Source organism: Atractosteus spatula, chromosome 9 (assembly GCF_055471065.1).
Source record: "Atractosteus spatula isolate fAtrSpa1 chromosome 9, fAtrSpa1.hap1, whole genome shotgun sequence".
NCBI lineage: Eukaryota > Metazoa > Chordata > Actinopteri > Semionotiformes > Lepisosteidae > Atractosteus > Atractosteus spatula.
In genome coordinates this window covers 12028038-12047715 of record NC_142714.1, presented here as the reverse complement: position 1 = coordinate 12047715, position 19678 = coordinate 12028038, and the positions used below count along the sequence as shown (strand labels likewise).

The following is a 19678-nucleotide window of genomic DNA, read 5'->3' as shown; positions in this document are numbered from 1 at the left end:
TTTAACATGTTTCAACGGGGGGTTGCAAGAAAGCCAGATAGTAATTGTAGACCTGTACATCACTTCTGAAAAGTCTTTAAAGCAACACAAAAGCGCTACTAGCTCTTTAATAATATAACGTAATTTCTAAAATGCAAAAGTTTGGATGTTTATTTCAAACACATAAGAAACCAAGTGACCACCATTTATTGAAAGTGTTTATTAATTCAGTACAAAGCCTGAAGCTTTCAATTTTGTTCAACATATTACAAAAATGAATGTAACTGAATGTAATTTTTTTAAGGCACTAACAGAGGATACCATTGAAGCTATTCTGGGAGATTATAAACGTTTCGAAATACCACATATGACGACAAACTTTGTATCAAATAATTTATCGCATTGCATACGGAAGAAGCCACTTTACACCATTTTAATTTTAGAACATATCTTCCTGAATTTACCAATATAAGCGTCTTTTAACAACACAGGGGATAATTTGCTTCAGAAACTATTTTATTTTTCCTCCCTGCGGTTGTCAGGGTGTATAACGCTGCCCTAGGCTAGGACTGTTAGCCCTTCATTTGCTCGTCTATGGACAGCATGTTTGCTCTATTGTACTTTTTGGACAATCACTCTGTATAATCCTATGCCCATTTTGCACATATTTTATTGTTTTTACAGTGGCTATGATCATCACATTTTGCACACACTTATGTATTTATTTTATACTTATTTTGTTGTCTTTCGTTTTATAACTATTCTGATGTCTGTTTTTGCTTGTCTTGGACTAGACTGCTGTAACACATAAATTTCCCTACGGGATTAATAAAGTCTTATCTATCTTATGCATACTGTACTTCCAATAGCGCACATGGTATAAAATAAATGGCAATTTTATGGTGACCCCCCCAGTGGACAGCACTGGCAAATGCACACAAGGTGTCATGGATTTACAGTGAAGAACACCTGCTGCAACCGAAGAAAGCTTCCAGAACTCTCAGCAACAGACAGTTCATACAGGCGTGTGTTTTACTAATTGCGGTTTGTTATCTTGGATGGAATCACTGAAGCGGTTGCCAGGAAACGGAGTATAAACGTCGAGTTACAGAGTCTAACCGGTGACCACCGTTACCATTGTAAACACAGACGTCACTTACAACACGTTTTTCACTCTTTCGAATCATAGCGTCGCACACTTCCGATTGTTTTCAGGTACAAATAGTTTTATATACACAATGTGTTAACGCAGATCATGTAATATGATGACGGCTACTTGAATATCGTACTGAACCGCAAATAATTGATCCACACTCGCACGCTTTGGGTGTCTTTTCACACAACTCTGAGAACGTGGCTAAACTAAAAATCAGTTACAGTCATTAAAAAGACAGGAATCTAAGTCTTGGAAACCCAGACCCCTTTTAGCAGTGAAATGGATAAACCTGAATATTCTCTGGGGAAGAGGAAGAGCAATGCAGAAGAAAAATAGCTTACGAAATACTAAAAGTTAAGAAATGTTATTGCTGACAAGTCACGGGGATATTTTAATTATTGAAGCGACCATAACGTCTTTCTGCACAGTTTGAGAATACATGTAATTTGTGTGGTCGAAGATTTTTTGTAATCTTAATAATTAAAATCACGTAAGATAAATTAAGTTGGGGGACACCTGTGCTTGCTCATAAGAACACAATTAGAACATTGTTCATTTTGTGATCACTTACAAAATACACTACTTTGTTTCTGTGCTACAGTAACACATTTCCCCCCGGTTAGAACTACACAACTTACCGAAACTCAAAATCCTCAGGTACCTTTCTGGGTTTTTTTTTGCATTTCAATTAACCTTCTGCAGAGCAGTTGGCAAAAAGAAAACAAGAGAATGTACCACTTTCTTTTAGTTTATTAAAGATTCCCACATCAATTTGTCGTAAAAAAACAAACAACAGCAAACCTTTTAGCAATACAAGTTCACCTGCGCTCCTTGTTTCATTACTAATGCAAGAAATTGTATAGGGTTCATAAAGTGATGTTATTGTACTGAAACGTACCTTACAGCTGTATCCTGACAAGCGGGGAGAGCGAGCGAACAAGTACAACTGTCCATATAACCCAGTATCAGCGCAGCTGCACAAAAGCCAAGACATACTAATCCCTATCAAAATACGTAGATTTTTCACTACACCTTTACTAAAATGAAGTAACTCTGTTGCCGACGTTAACTACGTATACATCTGAACGTAAGAAACCTACAAACAAGAGGAGGCCATTCGGTTCATGTAGCTCGTCCGGCTGTTTGTATGTGTACGCCAGGCGCCACATTAACATCCTACCAACACATTCCATCTTTCGATCAACTACAACAAACAGGTCCATACTGAAAGCCAACTGCAAATAATCTATTCATGGTTTTTTTCGGTATTATTATTATTATTATTATTATTATTAAGTACCGCACATCGCGACGCCGGCACCCTAAATCACGAACAAAACGAACGCCATTAAAAAATAAAAACAAAACCACCGTTCCTTCTAAAATCCCACAAACGCGCAGCTGCATCGTCCCGTCGATTTCGGAGGGGGGGGGGGAAAACAAAAAATAAGAACGACATCGATAATAAAACCGCCTGAAAGAGCACAAAGTGCCGAAAGAAGTTGCCTGCTCGCCCGCTGCAGCCGCCGCAGGCCTGGAGCGCCGCACGTCTCGCGAGACTGTGAAAGTGAGCAGTGTGGCGACGGGAGTTGGTGTGGGCCGGAGTTGAGTTATTTGTGTTGTCGAAGAAGGAGGAAGGGAAAGGAGACCGGAGCAGGGGGGGGGGTTACATCGGCAACAGAACAGAGCGAGTGTGAGAGCAATCCGGGGGAATCCAATATGGCATCGGGCGATACCCTCTACATTGAAACCGATGGCTCGGAGATGCCAGCCGAGATAGTCGAGCTCCACGAAATCGAAGTGGAGACCATCCCTGTGGAGACTATCGAGACCACGGTGGTCGGGGGGGACGATGACGACGAGCACCACCAGCCCATGATCGCCCTGCAGCCGCTGGTTACAGACGATCCGAGCCAGGTTCACCACCACCAAGAGGTGATCTTAGTGCAGACCCGGGAGGAGGTGGTCGGCGGGGACGACTCGGACCTCCGGGCGGATGACGGCTTCGAGGACCAAATCCTCATCCCAGTCCCGGCCCCGGCTGCCGAGGAGGAGTACATCGAGCAGACTCTGGTGACTGTAGCCGGGAAGAGTAGCTCCTCTTCGGCGGGGCGGATGAAGAAAGGGGGAGGCGGCAGCGGGAAGAAAGCGGGTAAAAAGAGCTACCTGAGTGCGGCCGAGGCCAGCGGCAGAAAATGGGAGCAGAAGCAAGTCCAAATAAAGACTCTGGAAGGGGAGTTTTCAGTCACGATGTGGGCTTCTGGTAAGTGTGTGATTTGATTGAAAACAGCGGCCGCTTTCCTCTCTGCATTGTTCTCCCCTCATTCCTAACAAAGCGGGCCTTGCAAGGGCGTTGTCCTCCTCTGGCAGCCCAGCTTTTCGCGCCGTTGTATAACCCGGTGTCTGGAGTGTTTTTCTAAGTTCCGAGTCCAGGCTTGAATGGAGCCCGGTTGAAATGTTTTTGTTTTGAAGGGAAGCCATGTTTTTTATGTGTTGATGGGCGCCGCCATGTTCCCCCGGTCCAGTATGGCGGCCCGAAAAAATGGCGTTGGTGCGGCCGGGGGAAGATGGCGGCGGGTGCGGGAGCGAGCGCGCTGCTGCTGGCTCTGGGAGTAGGCCGCAATGGCGCAGTTACACTCACAGGATACAGGCAGACGCGGGAGGGGGAGGGGGAGCGTCGGACTGCGAGCGAGCCGCTTCGCTGAGCGCTCCGTCAGGCGTCGGCCCGTGCATGAAAGCTGCTTGACTGATGTGCGGTTTGGGGGCAGCAGTTGGCTCGCATTAAATCTGAGGTGCATTAAAGTTAGAAAATGTCGAAATCTGGCAGTGGGTTTTGAGGGAATAACTTATTGCAAAGGCGCTTGGTTAAATTAGCTAGTTACAGCTGCCTATTCGTTGGAGCAGATGTCAGTTAGGCAGAGCTCCGATGTTATTTCACATCACACTTTGAGAGCAAAATACACGCAGTTAATCGAATTCAGCGCACTTCTGAAATCGAGTATCACACGAATGCACTTTGTCTCCTTTATTCCTGAAGTGGAGCTAACTGTGTCGAAGTCTAGCAGCTGATTTTAAGATTGACGTATGGTTGAGCGATGAGACCGCTCTAGATAGGTTTCATGTGTCCGTGTGTCGATGAAAAGCATGCGCTTGGTGGTATTCAGTTTTTATTTAGGATGCAAATGGAATACGTCGTGTTGGTTTTATGTCCTGGTATATAGGAGAGGTACTCGAGAAAAGCCATGGGTGTTTTTAGAGGTCGTGTGTGATGTTAAGCCGCATTTTAGGACAGTTTGCCGAAAATGCAAACATACAGCTTTGCACCGTTGCTCAGGCGAGCAGATGGGTATTTAAAAATATATTTTTACAGTTATGTGAAGACTCTGTGACCCTGGTGGTGCACGATGTTTGGAAACAACTACTGATATGAGAAACTCCAAATATGGCTCTCTGGTAAAACGTAGCTCCCAAATAAATTCACTGATTAAAAAATGGCATTACGTTTTGTAAAAGCTGCAGACGATCACTGTTTTTTACTGTGGGGTGGTTATATTTAGTTCGTTCAAAGGCTTGATGACGAGCTTTGCAGAATCGTGAAACTTGAGTATTCCAGGCATTCGTGATTTTTTAAAATAATCAATGCATAGTCCTAGTTTCAATATTTTCCGTGTCATAATTTGATTTATAGATGGGCGAATTAAGGTACTTTTTAAAAAATTAAATGTATTATGAAAGTGTAGTCATTTAGGTCTCCGTGCGGTACCTTTAATTTGCGTTGAAAAGGCATGGTTTAATGCATTTGTTTCGGTTTGCTTTGACAGGTCAGGCAATGCAGTCTGCACCCTTCGTTTTCTTAAGTGTCCTTTTCAAAAAAGTTCCAGAGGAACCGAGCAACAGCTGAAGTGTCCAAAATACTAACCCTCCATGCTGGCCTGGTTGTTAGTGTCTTAAACACTGCATGTTTTTTTATTATTCTGCACTTAATAAATAATATCCATTTTCCTTTATACATGTATAACCGACGCTTCAAGTAAACCGCTGTTGTAAGGTGAAACTATCACTCAAGAATAGAGTTCCGTGTGTCTCTTTAATAATTCAGTCAGTGCCTGGTGGTTTCATTCATTCATGCTCCAGTTAGTTCTGCTGATACCTGTAGTTTTCCGGTTATATATTTTGAAAGGACTTAGAATGTCAGTGACGTTCTAGTTTGTCACAAAAATTCAGAAACTCCAGACTGGGAAAGAAACATACTTTTCTGTATGAGAGTGCCTTCTTTCTCCTCTGCTCGCTGTCCATGCAGCCGGATTTGTGATTATGTGGCGACTGTCAGTGTGCAACAGTGGAAGCAGAGCTCTTTTCTTCCGGCTTTTAGCAGGTAGGGTTAAAAGGCAAATTGTTATGCAAAGCGTCAAGCAACGGAATGGAAAAAAAATCGATTTATTTATGTGCACCTTGCGATATGATGCAGATGAATGAAACGGAATACAATTACCTGCCTTGAATATACAGCACGAAACGCTGGTATAGTTTTTTTTTTACATTGTTCTCCAAGGAGCTTTATAAACAGGAGGATTGGGAGTAAAACCCATTTAAAATTGCCTGTGGCAGTGTGGATTGAATAAGGCGTATGGTAATAGATTCTGTAAGACTGGAAATATGCTAGCTGAGGTAGAATTCGGATGTGTAATTGCTAGACTTTGTTGAGAGGTACAAGATAATCATTTGTTTCACAGTAATGATGGCTTAAAAGAGACTGGTAGCAGGAGCAATGTTGTCTAAGAAATTGCAAGCTCTGAACCTGTCACGTTGCAAAGCTGTGCTTCTGTGCAGGCGTGTGGGTCTGCTGTGGAGTCCTTCAGCTAAATGTGACGTGACTGGGGCAGGGCTGTCATTCCTGGCTTCTAATCTGTTTTCCATACACGGTGCTCCACACTAGTCTTGTATAGCAGGTTAGTGCTCAGATGTTTGGGAGCTGATGAGGGGAGAGAGAGGTCAGGCACAGGTGATCCAAAATAGTACGCAAGGACTTGGGGTGTTCATTCGATGTAGCTATATATTTGAGTTAATTCTTAAAAGGGAATTCCCATTTCTGTTCGGAGAGCTGTAAGAGTCTGTAGGGAAAACATTAAAACATTTTATTGAACGACTTAATATGTATTCTGATAGCATAACAATTACAGAGCTGAAGTATTGCGTGGGTAATCAGTGGTCAGTTTCTGTTTACTGAGGAAGGCACCTTAAACTTTCCATGCTACACCATGGTTCTCACCGTCAGCCTATTAATAGTATGGTTCTGCCAGAGCAGGCTGTATGTCCTTTTGATGTCTTATGCAAATGCTAAATTCGTTGAGCAATCTCATAAGTAAATGCAAGCACAGTAAATAGTGAAAAATGCTGACACTAAATTTTCAGATCATGATCCAAGGTACTGCACCACAGCTTAAAAGATTTGTCATAAGAATTTTTTAGGCTGGAGTGGTGAAAGTTACAGGATTTTCTCGAGCTCGTGTGTGGAATCTAGTCTGCAGTATGTGTGCCTCAGTCCTGCTTACTAGGTCAGTAAGTTGGCAGTGCATGTTTTTTTCGGATCAGAAGAGTTGACATACAAATTGGAGGCCATTTGGCTGGTTTGGTAGTTAGTAGCTACTTAAGTAGCATGGCTGGGTAGCGTTTTACATTCTTCCACAACCCTTTGTGTAAAGATGTTTGGAACGTTAAAGTATACTTTAAAGCAGAAAAGTTTGGGAAGCACTGAATTGAAGGACCATGTTGAACTTAGCCTGTGCAGTGTGAAAAAAGAGCCAGATATTCCCTCTAGTGGTGTGAGTGAACCAGCAGTCCAAAGCACTAACCACAGAGCAGTTGAATGCTCTCGCTGGCATCTTGCCTTGTGACTTTTCACATGTAGCTGTTGTATTGGATGTCGGCCAGAAAACTATAATGACTCCGCTGTAGCGAAAGCACTGATATGCCTTTCATTACTTTTTAACTCCTTTTACTTTTTTAACCTTGTGTCCTAAGTGCGTTTTGAAGATACCATTCTGTTTATCAAGTCTGCAATGGAAGAATTGGTAAGGAACGTTTTCTGCAAGTAATGTTTAAGTTGAATTTGTACCTGTGAGGTTAAATGTCTGATGGTTATCGGCTGAAGTTGCCGTAAGTGTACTAACTCCATTCTCACTCCTAAATGCTCCTAGGAACCTGTGGAAAGCAAGAACTGCAAAGAGAAATCTCCCATGTTTTCTTAAACATGGGGCGATGTATGGAAATCAGCAGTTTAGGCAAGGAGTGTTGAAGTAAGCATAAGCTGTCTCTAAAATTAAATGATGTGTATTTAAAGTTTTGCCTGCTGGAGGCCTTGTGTGTACTGATGTCTTGTACCAGAGAGATTTGGCTCAGGGTGGGTTTCTGAGGCTGCCAGGTGTTCTGGATATCGGGTAGAGAATAGAGATTGCTGAAGAGTTTCCAGGTTATCTGTGAGAAACAGCAGGTGTTTGCTCTGGATGGACTGATAACCACTACATGCCTTACACTCTCAAACTAGGACCAACAGGGTATAGACAAGGTTTGACCTTTTCTATTCAAATCAGTTTTTTATTGTTTTCCATTTTATGAGGAAAATAAAGTGCAGACATTTAACAGTGATAACAGCCTGTCTTATCTGCTAAACATCATATATTTAATTATAGTTGGGATGTTCAGGGGGATTTGTGAACAGTAAAAATCAACAAAAAAAACTTAAATGAATGCATGTTGGTAATTTTTTATACATAAACATTGGAATGATTGTATAATTTTAAATTTGACATGTTAAGAAAATAACTAAGTACAGTTTTTTGTATGACACTTTTATAAACATCTCTTAAGATGGGCAATTTATTATCAGATGTCATAATAGTAAACACAAGTACAATAGAAGATTAATTAAAAGCATTGTTTGCTTAACTGTTCCCAGATCTAGTCCAACTCTAGCCTAGGGAGCCAGGTGTTCTGTATCTACATTGATAGGTAAACTGATTGATATAGCCAAGGTGTATTAAAACAAAGTTTTAAAAAAGATCCATGCAGTTTGATGAGCCAGCCTTAAAGATTCTGCCTTTGTGTCTGTAGGTCTGTGTCACCAGCACAAAGATGGTTCTTTTTTCTGTGATGACCTTTATGAACTAGAAGATTCTCCCTTCAATCTGTTCTCCTGGAAGTGGATTAGTTCCAAATGTGGCTACTGTTACTAATATGGTTAATAACTTCTCAGATAAGATAGCCACAAACGGAAACAAATGTGCTCTTATGTAGAAGACCAATAACATTAGTAATGAGTAGTGTAATTAATTTTTTTGTCTTGAGTGTTTTGGGCTTGAGTTTTAATTACTAGAACCTCTGTGAGCTTCATTGGTGTCTTGAATCTATAGTATGAAATAGCAACCTTTTTTTTTGTTTGCATCTTGTTTCTTGATAAACCTCATATCTACACTGAGAATTTAATTTAGGGGATACAGTGAGAAAGGAATGTTCAGTATCCCTTAAAATTAAATTTGTTAAAATTGCATCGGGCCAACCTTTTTCGAGAGATATTCCTTAAGGAATACTTCTGTTCTTTAAGGATTTATTTGCCAAAGAATTACCATCTTCTGGTTTACATTTAATATTCTAAATTAACATTAATTTTGATTGTTTTCATCTATAGTCCTTGCAAGTTTAGTACACACTGAATCAAGCCTAGCAATAGTTTTTAGATGTGTACTGTCTCGTAAGACTTCTACTGTGCAGTCTGTATATTTTTATGTTCATGTCTATGTGACACTGGCTTCTCTTGAAACGTCAGCTGATCTAAATTTCAATTCTTTGGACAACAATTTACCGCATTAAAAAGTACACGGTTTCTCATCGGGCAGGAATGCAGCCCTGGAACAACAAGAAGAATGTAGGTGTTAAAGCTGCGCTTCTGGTGCTCTGTTGCAGATGACAAAAAGGATATTGATCATGAGACAGTGGTGGAGGAGCAAATCATCGGAGAGAACTCCCCTCCGGATTATTCCGAGTACATGACTGGGAAGAAACTTCCTCCTGGAGGCATCCCCGGGATCGACCTCTCGGACCCCAAGCAGCTAGCGGAGTTCGCCAGGTAAACCGAGCATCAGTGCTCCGCGTGCGGCCTCGCTGCACCTCTGCGTGATCTAGCCCTCACTGGTGCCAGCTGGGATTTGCACTTCCTTCTTTTTATCTTGCTGTTCTCACGAAAAACATACCTCGGAGTATCTGATTTTTTTTGTTACAGAAACGGAATTTACATTCTGTAAAAAATACATTTGCACCAATTGCACGTGGCTTATTGTGGTTATCTGTTAGATTAGAGGTCTGTTCAGAGATCAGGGGTTTGTTTCTTTCTCTTGGGTTTTGCTTGGGGTCTCCAGAGTCCTGTGCTAGTGTGTAATGTGAAGTGAGCATGGAGAAGTAGCCTTCAGATGATTCATTCATAGTAGCTTCATGAATTTGTTTATACCGTTGGGTGTCAAATCAAATGAATTGAAGATTTGGGTGTCAAATCAAATGAATTGAAGATTTACAGCAACAGTAAACACTGAAATTAATGACTTACCCTTTAGACAAAAATAAGAGGTACATACTTTAGGTGGGGATATTATTTTTTTTGTTATTTTTCGGTCCCAGAATTGCAAAGTAACATATAGCAAAGGTGGATGTTAGTTTTCTAGCATTCTAGCATGTGGTCAGAGCAGTGTCCTGTATTGCAGATTCACTGATGCTTTGCAATGACTTGCAGTTATAGTTCCCTGGACATGATTGACCGTAAACTGTAAAACATTATACAGTGCAGTATCAGGTTGCACAGTAATATCTAGTAAAGCTAATCCAAATGAAAGATTGTGAATTGACTGAGCTCAGTGGTCTAAGCTCTGGAGGTTTTAATATTAAGCTGAGGACATTTTCATCACAATATTAAGATAAAGGAAACAAGCTTATGATTGGTATGGTATATAATAAAAGGGTTACAGTCTACTTAAGATTTATTTTTTAATGATAAAAACACCTATATTTTATTCAGCAATAATAAGCAGCAATGTTATTCTAGTGGTGGCAGTATTTTATCACCTCCTGTGCATATTAAATGCTGCCATGTTGTGTCTGAATTGTGAGAAGAGTGTTATTTCTGAGGTCTCCAACTGTGGATCAGCAGCTTTTGTATCTGTTAGATCTTGTTTAATAGTGAGGTTAAGGCTTCCTTTTCCTTGAAAACAACCCACCTGGTTTCACAGAAGATAAGAAAAGACAACCAAAGGATTTGGAGGGAGGAGGGGAATACTGGTTTTAATAGTCAGTCGCTGATCCACCTGTGTTCCTTGCAGAAAGAGCCATTTGAGCAATACACAGTGCAGCATGCTCTCCAATGTTTGTGTGTAGATCTATAAAGTGCAATACCTTTGTCTTCAGTATGGGGGTCTTGTTTGCGGGAACTCACATGATCATTTCAGTGGCCAGAGACTCAGTGAGCAGTAAACCAGAAGTAGTATAGGTGAGCTTGGAGTCTGCTATTGCTTTCCTCCAGCGGTGGCAATAGAGGCATAAACCACAAAATAACATTGGTGTTTACCTGCAAAGAAGTGATTCATACCATAATTCTGATGTTTCTAAGGAAAGCCGAGTAGGAAGAAAGTGTATATCTGCTTTGTAGGCTTGGGCATAATCCATTTGTGTTAACTTGCTTTGACTTGTCTTTTGTTTAAACCTGCATTGTTAAAAGAATGTTATTTTGAAGGGTTTGTTTTCCCCATTTCCTTTTAAGCTTCTATTGAAAGAACTGCATTTTTTGAAGCACTTGATAAATTACATCTTAATGGAAATGAAGGTTCTTGTTAGAACATCTTGGGGTGTATCAGTTTGAAACACTGTGAAAATTGGTTTGGAACTGATTTTCCACACACACTTGCATCTTGTGTTGTTTTGGGTATTGCAGATTACTACTATACATTATAAGAAGACACATTAATCTAATTTAAGGCTTTAGTGCAAATTCACTTTGCGATTTGCTTATCAGTCTAAAGTATACCATATTTCTAGTTTTATTAGGTGTCCCATCCATGATGCTTGCTGGGATGGGCTCCAGCTTTCCCGTGACCCTGGATTGGATATTTTGTTTAGAAAATGGAAACATGCATTTTGTATGGTTTTGTAATTTCATGCCGGGATTAAATATTTATTAGTTGTGCAATAGGTTTAATCTGTTGCCGGTTCTTTGATTTTTCTCATGGGCTTAATGTGAAAACTAGCAGTTCTACATGCCACCCTTCTGGAAACCGTATATGAATCAACAGCGCAAACTTAGGTTCACTTGCAGAGCTGTGCAAGCAGAGGTTAATCCCTCTGGTGAAAAGTAAAAAGAAGGAAGAAAATCTTTTGGCTTTCTTTAGGCGAAAAAGACTATCGGAAGTGGTATTACAAAGAATAGGTCTTAACTGAATGTATTTGAAGTGGGTGTCAATGCCACACCTACAGAAGGCCTTGTTTTACCTTGCAGGATGAAGCCACGAAAAATAAAGGAAGATGACGCCCCCAGGACGATAGCCTGTCCCCACAAAGTGAGTTTTCTCTGTGCTTTTTTATGTTCATTTTATTGTCGTCCAATATTTTCCACAATTATCCTATAAATAATAAATAGTAAAGTTATAAAATAGAATACACACACAAAAAAGATCCTCTTTTGCCCCACAACCCCCTTGCCCCAAAAAAGCAGAGTACTGCTGAAAAGGTGTAGATATATTTCTCTATGATTAAACAATTAGATAGGTAATACTTTATTAATCCCGTAGGGAAATTGACGTATTATTACCTTTATCTTTCATTATTAAAAAATATCGCTTCACCCAATATTAATCCTTCTAATTTTCTCCCATCTATCTTCAAAAAGCTTATTCTGATTCCTTATTCTATGCGTTATCAATTCCATTTCATAAAATTCACTAATTGTTTCTGTCCATTTACTGATTTCAGGTTCTTATGGTTTAAACCATAATCTTGTCATCTGAGTTTTCTCTGTGCTTGAGGATTTACTAAGAAACAGCTCACACAGGTCTCGGTAATGGGAACAGCCATAACAAACACTTTAGAGCCATTTGCCAAGACTTGCTGCTGGTGCCTTTGTGATTTTATTTACCTTTGTAATTTATTTAGTAGAAATGAATTACTGAGGAGCTTCTCAGACAAGAAACATTTCCAATCTCCTGGTCTCCATAATCTTCCACTGGCTACAATTCACTGGCTGTGAGTGTGTGTGGCAGAAAGCAGAGCAAAACATCCCTCTTAGAGTGGAGCTGACATATTAAATCATTTGTCAAACTCTGGATTACAGTTTAGACATATTTTTGTATGTTTCCACCTTTCAGTGAAAGAATCTGTGTTCCTGAGAAGTGCGTGTATTGGCTTGTAAAAGTTTTTCAGCTGGTATTAGTTGTCTATTTGGTTTAACCCTGACATTGCTATATCTTAGCATGCACATAAAGAAAGATCTTGAAGTCTGTATGGCAAGATCACAACCAGAGACTACTTGATAATGTTTTGGCTCCTTCATTACACAGTAAACTAAGATTTGGCATTCATTGGAAAGATTTCAGAGTCACATCTCATTTTGCTGTTTTAGTAATCAAAAATTCTCTATCTTCATGTTTCGGGGACAAAGGCTTTTATAGGTACTTTTTTACTGCTGGTGGGCTTCATTCACTTCAGCACTTGGAGTACAAGTTTGCTGGCACTTTCCAGCTGTACTTAAGCCTGTGTTCTGCAGTGTGTGCCTGTGACATCTCCTGAGGAGAGTCTGTCCCTAGGAGCATATCCTTCTTTTTTTATCCTCCCTTTTTGTGTCTTTTTATTGGAGGCATCATATGAATATTTAGCAACTGTTACCATCTGAATAGGGATTTTATACCTTGCAAATCAGGCCATTTCCTGGGACAGTATTTGGGAAATAAAATTCTGACACATATATCTGATTTTCTGTTTACAACCGCATCATATGAAGGTAGTTCTTAGATGTTTAGAAGTTTTTTTTTGGTTTTGTAGAACGTAGTTCTTGCTTATCTGTTACTCTAAACTGGAACAATCCCTCTTAAAGCTTCCTGGATGATGGTTCTAATCTGCTCCCCTCTAAGCAGCTGAAACATGCCACTTAGCTGAACTACATCTAAAAGCCTACTGGCACTGCATTGAGAGCCTCTGCATTCCCTGTCTTGGGAATCGTGGCCTCCCTAGGTATTCATTAAATGGAACTTAAATGCTCAGATCCATGATGCAGTTGAGGGGGAGGATAGTGGTTTGGAGTGCTGAGGATGTAGTTCAGGCCTTGTTTCACTGCTTCCTAGTTAAATCCAAGAACAAGAGGTATAATGGCAAAACAGTGAAGTATTGTTAGGTGAACTGAAAACTCGGGACGTAACCAGGCAAAGATTGACTAAGCTTTGTAAATTCTTAGTTTCTTCTGACATGTTAATAGTCGGTAACATACAGGTGTACTACTGGAGTTGGCTAAGTTGCAAGCATTTAATCATTATTCATCTGTGGTGTGTTGAACTTGAAATGATCTAATACCTACCTGTCAGCTGCTCTTGCTGCTAGTTAACGCTATCGGTTGGGTTCGTGTGGTCTAAGCAGTTGTGTTGTCTCCTTCTGCCCAGGGATGCACAAAAATGTTCAGGGACAACTCTGCCATGAGGAAGCACTTGCACACTCACGGGCCACGAGTTCACGTCTGTGCGGAGTGTGGGAAGGCGTTTGTGGAAAGCTCCAAACTGAAGAGACATCAACTTGTTCACACTGGAGAGAAGCCTTTCCAGGTGTGTTGTCCTGTATTATTATTATTATTATTATTATTATTATTATTATTATTATTATTACTAATTCATTTAGACTTTTATCCAAATCCAAATGTGTTGCTGACATTTGTTCCCATTTATACAGCTGGCTATTTTGCAGACATTGAATGAAGTATTTTGCTCAAGGGTGCAATGCAGGTGCCCACCCTTTGAATTCTGGGTTCAGAGTGTAAGCACTACTTCTCCCTGTTGGCTGGGCATGTCTTACCAGGATATGCAAGCTGCAAAAATAAGAAGAGGAGAACTGTTTTTTTTATTTCCTTAAGGTTGAGTGCTTTATAAAAGGCGCAGATTTACCTGTTGTTCAATAGGCTAGTTTCTGAATAATTAAAATGTAGTAGAGATAACCCAGAAGTATACTGTGTTTGAACAGATGCAACTGCATATCTGCAGTAAGTATTTAGGAGCCGGAATTAAAGTGTATTTGAATCCACATGACAGTTCTTCATTGTTCTGCAGAAATCCAGTATTTAACACTAAAAACCTTTACAGTCCTTTTTACTGACAGCTTTAGGTATTTTGTGTTTTCCCTGTTCTGTTGCACTGATGCTCCGGTTATCGCAAGCAGTTTGTGTTTCCAGCATTGAAGATAAAGCCATAATGTCGTTGGATTTAAACGTTGAGTCGATTGCAGCGCAGGAGAGCGTGAGCCTGTTTTCTTCTCTTTCCCCCCTGCAGTGTACGTTCGAGGGCTGTGGGAAGCGGTTCTCCCTGGACTTTAACTTGCGCACTCATGTGCGGATTCACACCGGAGACCGCCCCTACGTCTGCCCCTTCGACGGCTGCAATAAGAAGTTTGCTCAGTCCACCAACCTGAAGTCTCACATCCTAACACACGCTAAAGCCAAAAACAACCAGTAAAAGTGCGGAGACGCCTCCCAGCCAATCCTCCACACGATGGCATCTTAACGCAAATGTTCGTTGAAATACCCTTTGTATATTGTTTCTAGGAAAAAAAAGTTTTAAAAGAAAATTACTTAACGGACTTTTTGATAAGTAAGGAGATGAGAAAAAGGAAAAAAAACTTTAAGGATGAAGCTAAACAGTTTATCACCTTTAGTACTGATTTGAGAACACGGTGGTGTTCTGTAAAGCCAACTGGTAAATAATGGTCCATTCAGGAAGGCACACTCGCGGACTTTCATTTAAAGACTATTCTTTATACAACTGCGCTAAAGAGAAAAATTGGGACTGATTTTCATATCAAAGAAGTATAATTTTCACTTGTCTGCATAGAAAACCATTTGCTTTTTAATTTTGTATTTTTCCAAGTGTGCATATTGTACACTTATTTTGGGATATGCTTCGTAATGCTATGTGTGATTTTTTTCTGAAGATTGAAATCTGCTTGTAATAGATCTTCTTGGAAGAGAATTGGCAGTTACTGTACTACATGCATACTTCAAAAGTATTTTTTTCTGTAAAAAGTTAGTTTTTTTTGCTCCTTAATTTGGTTGTATTCTTCACTGTTAACTCATTTTGTATAATTGTACCGTACAGCTGTATTGAAATCATGTAGACTCTAATAGCAATGTGATTTAAATAGTGTTAATCAATTAAAACCATTTTAGTCACAACATTTACTTTATTTTTCCTGACATGTACTGCCAGTTGCTAAATTGTCTAATGTACTTCACTTCAAAGCCTGTCTCAGATACGTTACACAAACACATAAAAAAACGTGGTGCTCGGTTGCATTTGTAGAATGTATTGTACAGGCGTCAACCTTTAATTCCTGTTAATATGTACATCCCATGTACTTAATGAGGCCAACAATAAAATGGTGGTCCCAAAGCAAGCACTTAGTAGAAATTTAATTTTTAAGAATGTTAGGAGTTGTACAGGCTAGAAAATGAGTCTGATGTTGTGGATGGAGAATCAATTTGCTTGTCTGCTACTAATCGCATTTCCTCTGAAATGGTCCATGTTGTGGTGTTCCTGAATGTATTGTTTTTAACATGAGGACTGTCTCAATGTGGCTGCAAAAAGAAGCCTAATAGCATATGAAAGGTTTCTGAAAGCTGCAGTATCTCAGTTCAGTAGCATCTTTGTTGAAGAGAGTGAGCCCACTTGTTGTCAGAAGTGTTACAATGAGTGCTTTCCTGTCCTCCTTTGTTACAGATCCCACTCTTGCCTAATTTAAGCATTAGTTATGTTTGTGTGGTTCAGCAGATTTTTGGAAACAACAAGGACAGGTTTTATAGATGTAAAGAAAAGGCAGAGCACTAAGGAATGAGTGGTCTGCCTTGGAGAATAGGGTTACAGAGATTACAATGGTGACCGAAGGGGTGTAATGAGAAAACCTGCTGTGGTTAAGTTTCCTGATTAGCATCCCTGTGGATCTTGTGCCTAATTAAAACAGCTAATTTCTGTGACTGTGGACTGAGTGTCTTGCAACCATGCACTAAGTTCTTCCTCTTTCTCTGTTGACTGTTTAACATTTGTTGAAGATGGATGTGCTTTATAACTACTCCAATCCTGCCAAGCATCAATGGGTCAGTCGCCCTTACAAGACCTCAGTGGATTAAACCAAACAAGATGCACAGCTTGAAATGTTGGGTTAGGGTTAGGCTGAAAGCTAAAGGAACGCAGGCATTAGCTGAAGTAGCTAAGTCTCATTTAAAAAATTTGTAATTGTCAGAAAAAGCCAAGTCAACACTGAGGGGTAACGGGACCCACCAATCTGCCTCTCATCTTAGCATTAATATCCATTATTCATTCAGGGTAACATTGAAATACAGCAAGGCTCCATTTTACAGATGTACTGTATTTTCTCTGCTTGATGCCAATCCCAATTGTCTTCCAGTTATACTGTCAGCCTGCAGTGGATGCTGAGATCATCCACCTTCTGCTTCTCAGAGTTCAGTGGTTTTTGGAGGTGAACTTGAGGCAGGTGTGATTCCTGCCAGCCCTCAGCATGCATCTTTAATGTATACAAAAGGTCTGCACAGGAGTTATTATTATTTATGCTGATATTCTCTCCTGACTTTTTTCCTCTTTAGCATTAAGGTTCAGAAGTTTGCTTTTGCCTTGACAGATAAAATGATATGCTGAAACTAACTTCTTGAAACTTAAGACTGGTTTCCAGCTGCATCGGAACCCTGAAACTACAAATGAACACTTCATCATCAGCAGCCTAATGTGGACAGCAGAATCCCCTCAGTCCTGACTACCTGCACTACTTTGCTGACCTGTGTGGAGCAGTGGTTGTCTGAAATGAGCCTCCCTCTTTGCAAGGATAAGCCTGGTCTAAACCCAATTGCTATCCCATTGTTTTTTTCTTTCAGATACTTAAACTGTGCTCTACTAGAGATAGTCCCAGCACATTCCAACAACACGATGAGTTTGAAGGTTACTCCTTACTCTCCCTACATTACCACTGCATTTTATTTTTGTGCACATGCTTTCAAAGGTTCTAAATGTCAGCGATATGTGTTTTTCAAATTTCAATTTGGGGGGGGAAACTTTTTTTTTCATTTGAGTGCCAATAAGCTCACTTACTGGTTGATTCTAAACTTTAGTTCTGAAACTCAGTCATCTTAACCATTGATAACCTTGTAACTGCTCTTTCATGCTGAGGTTTCTTCCTGACCCTTGCAGAATTTAGGATTATCAGCAAGACTGCTGTCTGCAAGACGGCACAGACTGCTCCAGAGCTCTATTGGATCAGTAATACTTTTTGACTGCCTTTGTATGTGTTGTAGTTGTAAAACTTGTGAAAGTGCAAAAAGGTTAAAATGCATAGAATTCTGTCCAATATTCACTGTGGTGTTAAAATAGCACCACTAACTGAAATAAATCTGCAGAGAATAGCGACTGCTTTATGACAAGCATGCTGTACTTTTCTTGTGCTGTGTTGTAACCTTGCTTTGCAAAGTGCTTAAGACAGTGCTAATCATGAAAAAAAGGGTTGGGATCTTGTGCTTTTTAGGTTGACGTTGAAACAACCGTTACCAGTCTTTGTACCTTTATCTGTCCATTGAGTGGGGAGTGAAGCTCACCATCTAAATACAAAAGATTGGATGAATGCAAAAATGTAAAGAGACTGGTCTCCAAAGCAATTGCAAAACCCTGTCTTTTTTTCCTCTGGCACCATTATTGATAAGCGGCTATGTCAAGGGGGCTATAAAAATCTTTAATCTGTAAGCAAATGATAAGTGTGGGCGTTGGTATAAAGGTACTTGCGTATTAGTATTGGCTGTATAACCGTATGCTGTGTGTGCCTGGCTTTTTATCACAAAAAGGTCATGTGTGGGAGAGAGTGGGAAGGCTGAAGGCTTGGTACGGGGTGTTACACTACTTGACAATGTGGTAGAACTGTTCGACTCATTTAAGTACCGTTTTAATGTAACTGCAAGCTCTGAAGCCCATCTACCCCCTGTGAGATAAGACCATGTCCTATGGAGTCTGTGTCTGAATGTTCATTACAGCAGTGTGACAGCAAGCAGGCATTAAACTGGCATTGGACTGGATTCTTTTGCTCGAGTCAAATTACGTTTAGGTTAGAATGATGCAAGACTCAGTAGGGAGGTTACATTTTTGTTTATACATAGTATGTGTGTGAGAGAATGTAATCTTGCTCTCAGTATGTTTTTGTCCTGTATGATCATTGGTGTGTCATGTATTTTTGTGTTTGTTTTTTTATCCACTGATTGGGACTTGGATTTTTGTTTTGCACAAGCCATACAGTACGTCAGAAATGTGGGAGCCTATGATCAGATTTTCTTGTATAAATAAAATGAATGCTTTGTGCTGTGTGGATTTAAAATAAGGTAAAGTAATGTATTTCTTTATGTTTTTAGGTCATAATCTCGAATGTAAAAAGGCCGATAGCCTGAACAGGTCTCAGTGCAGTACTGAACTGTGAAGTAGTGCCTCCCTTTCCTGCCGCTAGAGGCCACTGCCGCTTTAAGCAAACTACACAATTGCCAGAACTGCAAAAGTTATGGCCAAATGGATGGGAATCGTTGCTCTTACCTACAGTCTCGCCTGCGCTGGACTTTATACATGACAAATAATCCAAAGGCTATCATTTTCGAGTTGATTTCTTAACCTACTTTTACACATTATTGTTTCAGATCTGTCTCTGCTATCAGTTTTTTATGTATCAGTCTCCCAATTATTTTGGATTACACCTGCTACGTTGAAGATAACAAATCACTGCTTTTATCCTGCCCTCTGAATTGTAGTTTAATTCTCATCTTTAGGACTGGATTAGTTATTCATTATTTACCTGGTATGAGTATAGGGGAGAGGGTTCCAGAAATTTAAGTGATTGTTCTGTGGTTTTATAATAGAGTACAGGAATCTTGATAAATTTGGTATTTTTTTAAGCTTTGTACGTCACACCAGGCTGCTTATTTTCTCAGGTTTGCTCGAGAAAGCTCTTTTGAACTGCATCACAATTCACTATTGATGTGCAATGTAGAACTTGACAGTGCTTGCTCATTAACTGTGGCATATTTTTAATATCCTATAAAAATACTGAAATGCCTTCGAATAGTAAGAAACATGCATACTTGTTAATTGAATGACTCTCAACAGTGCTTAAAATGTTCTGTAGCAGCGAGGTTTCAAACCAACAGGAGAACAGCAAGTTGAAAGACAGTACAGCTGCCTCATAGCTGTTCTATATTCTGGACTGGGGTGCATGCTGTGTGGAGTT

At 40.1% G+C, this 19678-nt stretch overlaps 1 protein-coding gene across 1 annotated transcript; it reads left to right on the top strand.

Annotated features, from left to right (window-relative positions):
* Positions 1–190: 190 nt before the first annotated feature.
* On the top strand, positions 191–15811 carry yy1a (YY1 transcription factor a). The gene is made up of 5 exons (XM_088925271.1): positions 191–3398; positions 9095–9257; positions 11667–11727; positions 13816–13974; positions 14692–15811. Exons 1-5 carry the CDS (start codon positions 2855–2857, stop codon positions 14872–14874), a joined length of 1110 nt encoding a protein of 369 aa, XP_088781397.1. The 5' UTR covers positions 191–2854; the 3' UTR covers positions 14875–15811.
* The last annotated feature ends 3867 nt before the right edge of the window (positions 15812–19678 follow it).

Excerpts from the sequence above, each read along its gene's own strand:
- yy1a (XM_088925271.1), top strand. The coding sequence starts at position 2,855 with ATGGCATCGGGCGATACCCTCTACATTGAAACCGATGGCTCGGAGATG. Across the intron at positions 11,728-13,815 it reads CGATAGCCTGTCCCCACAAA|GGATGCACAAAAATGTTCAG; the intron begins GTGAGTTTTCTC and ends CCTTCTGCCCAG. Across the intron at positions 13,975-14,691 it reads CTGGAGAGAAGCCTTTCCAG|TGTACGTTCGAGGGCTGTGG; the intron begins GTGTGTTGTCCT and ends TCCCCCCTGCAG.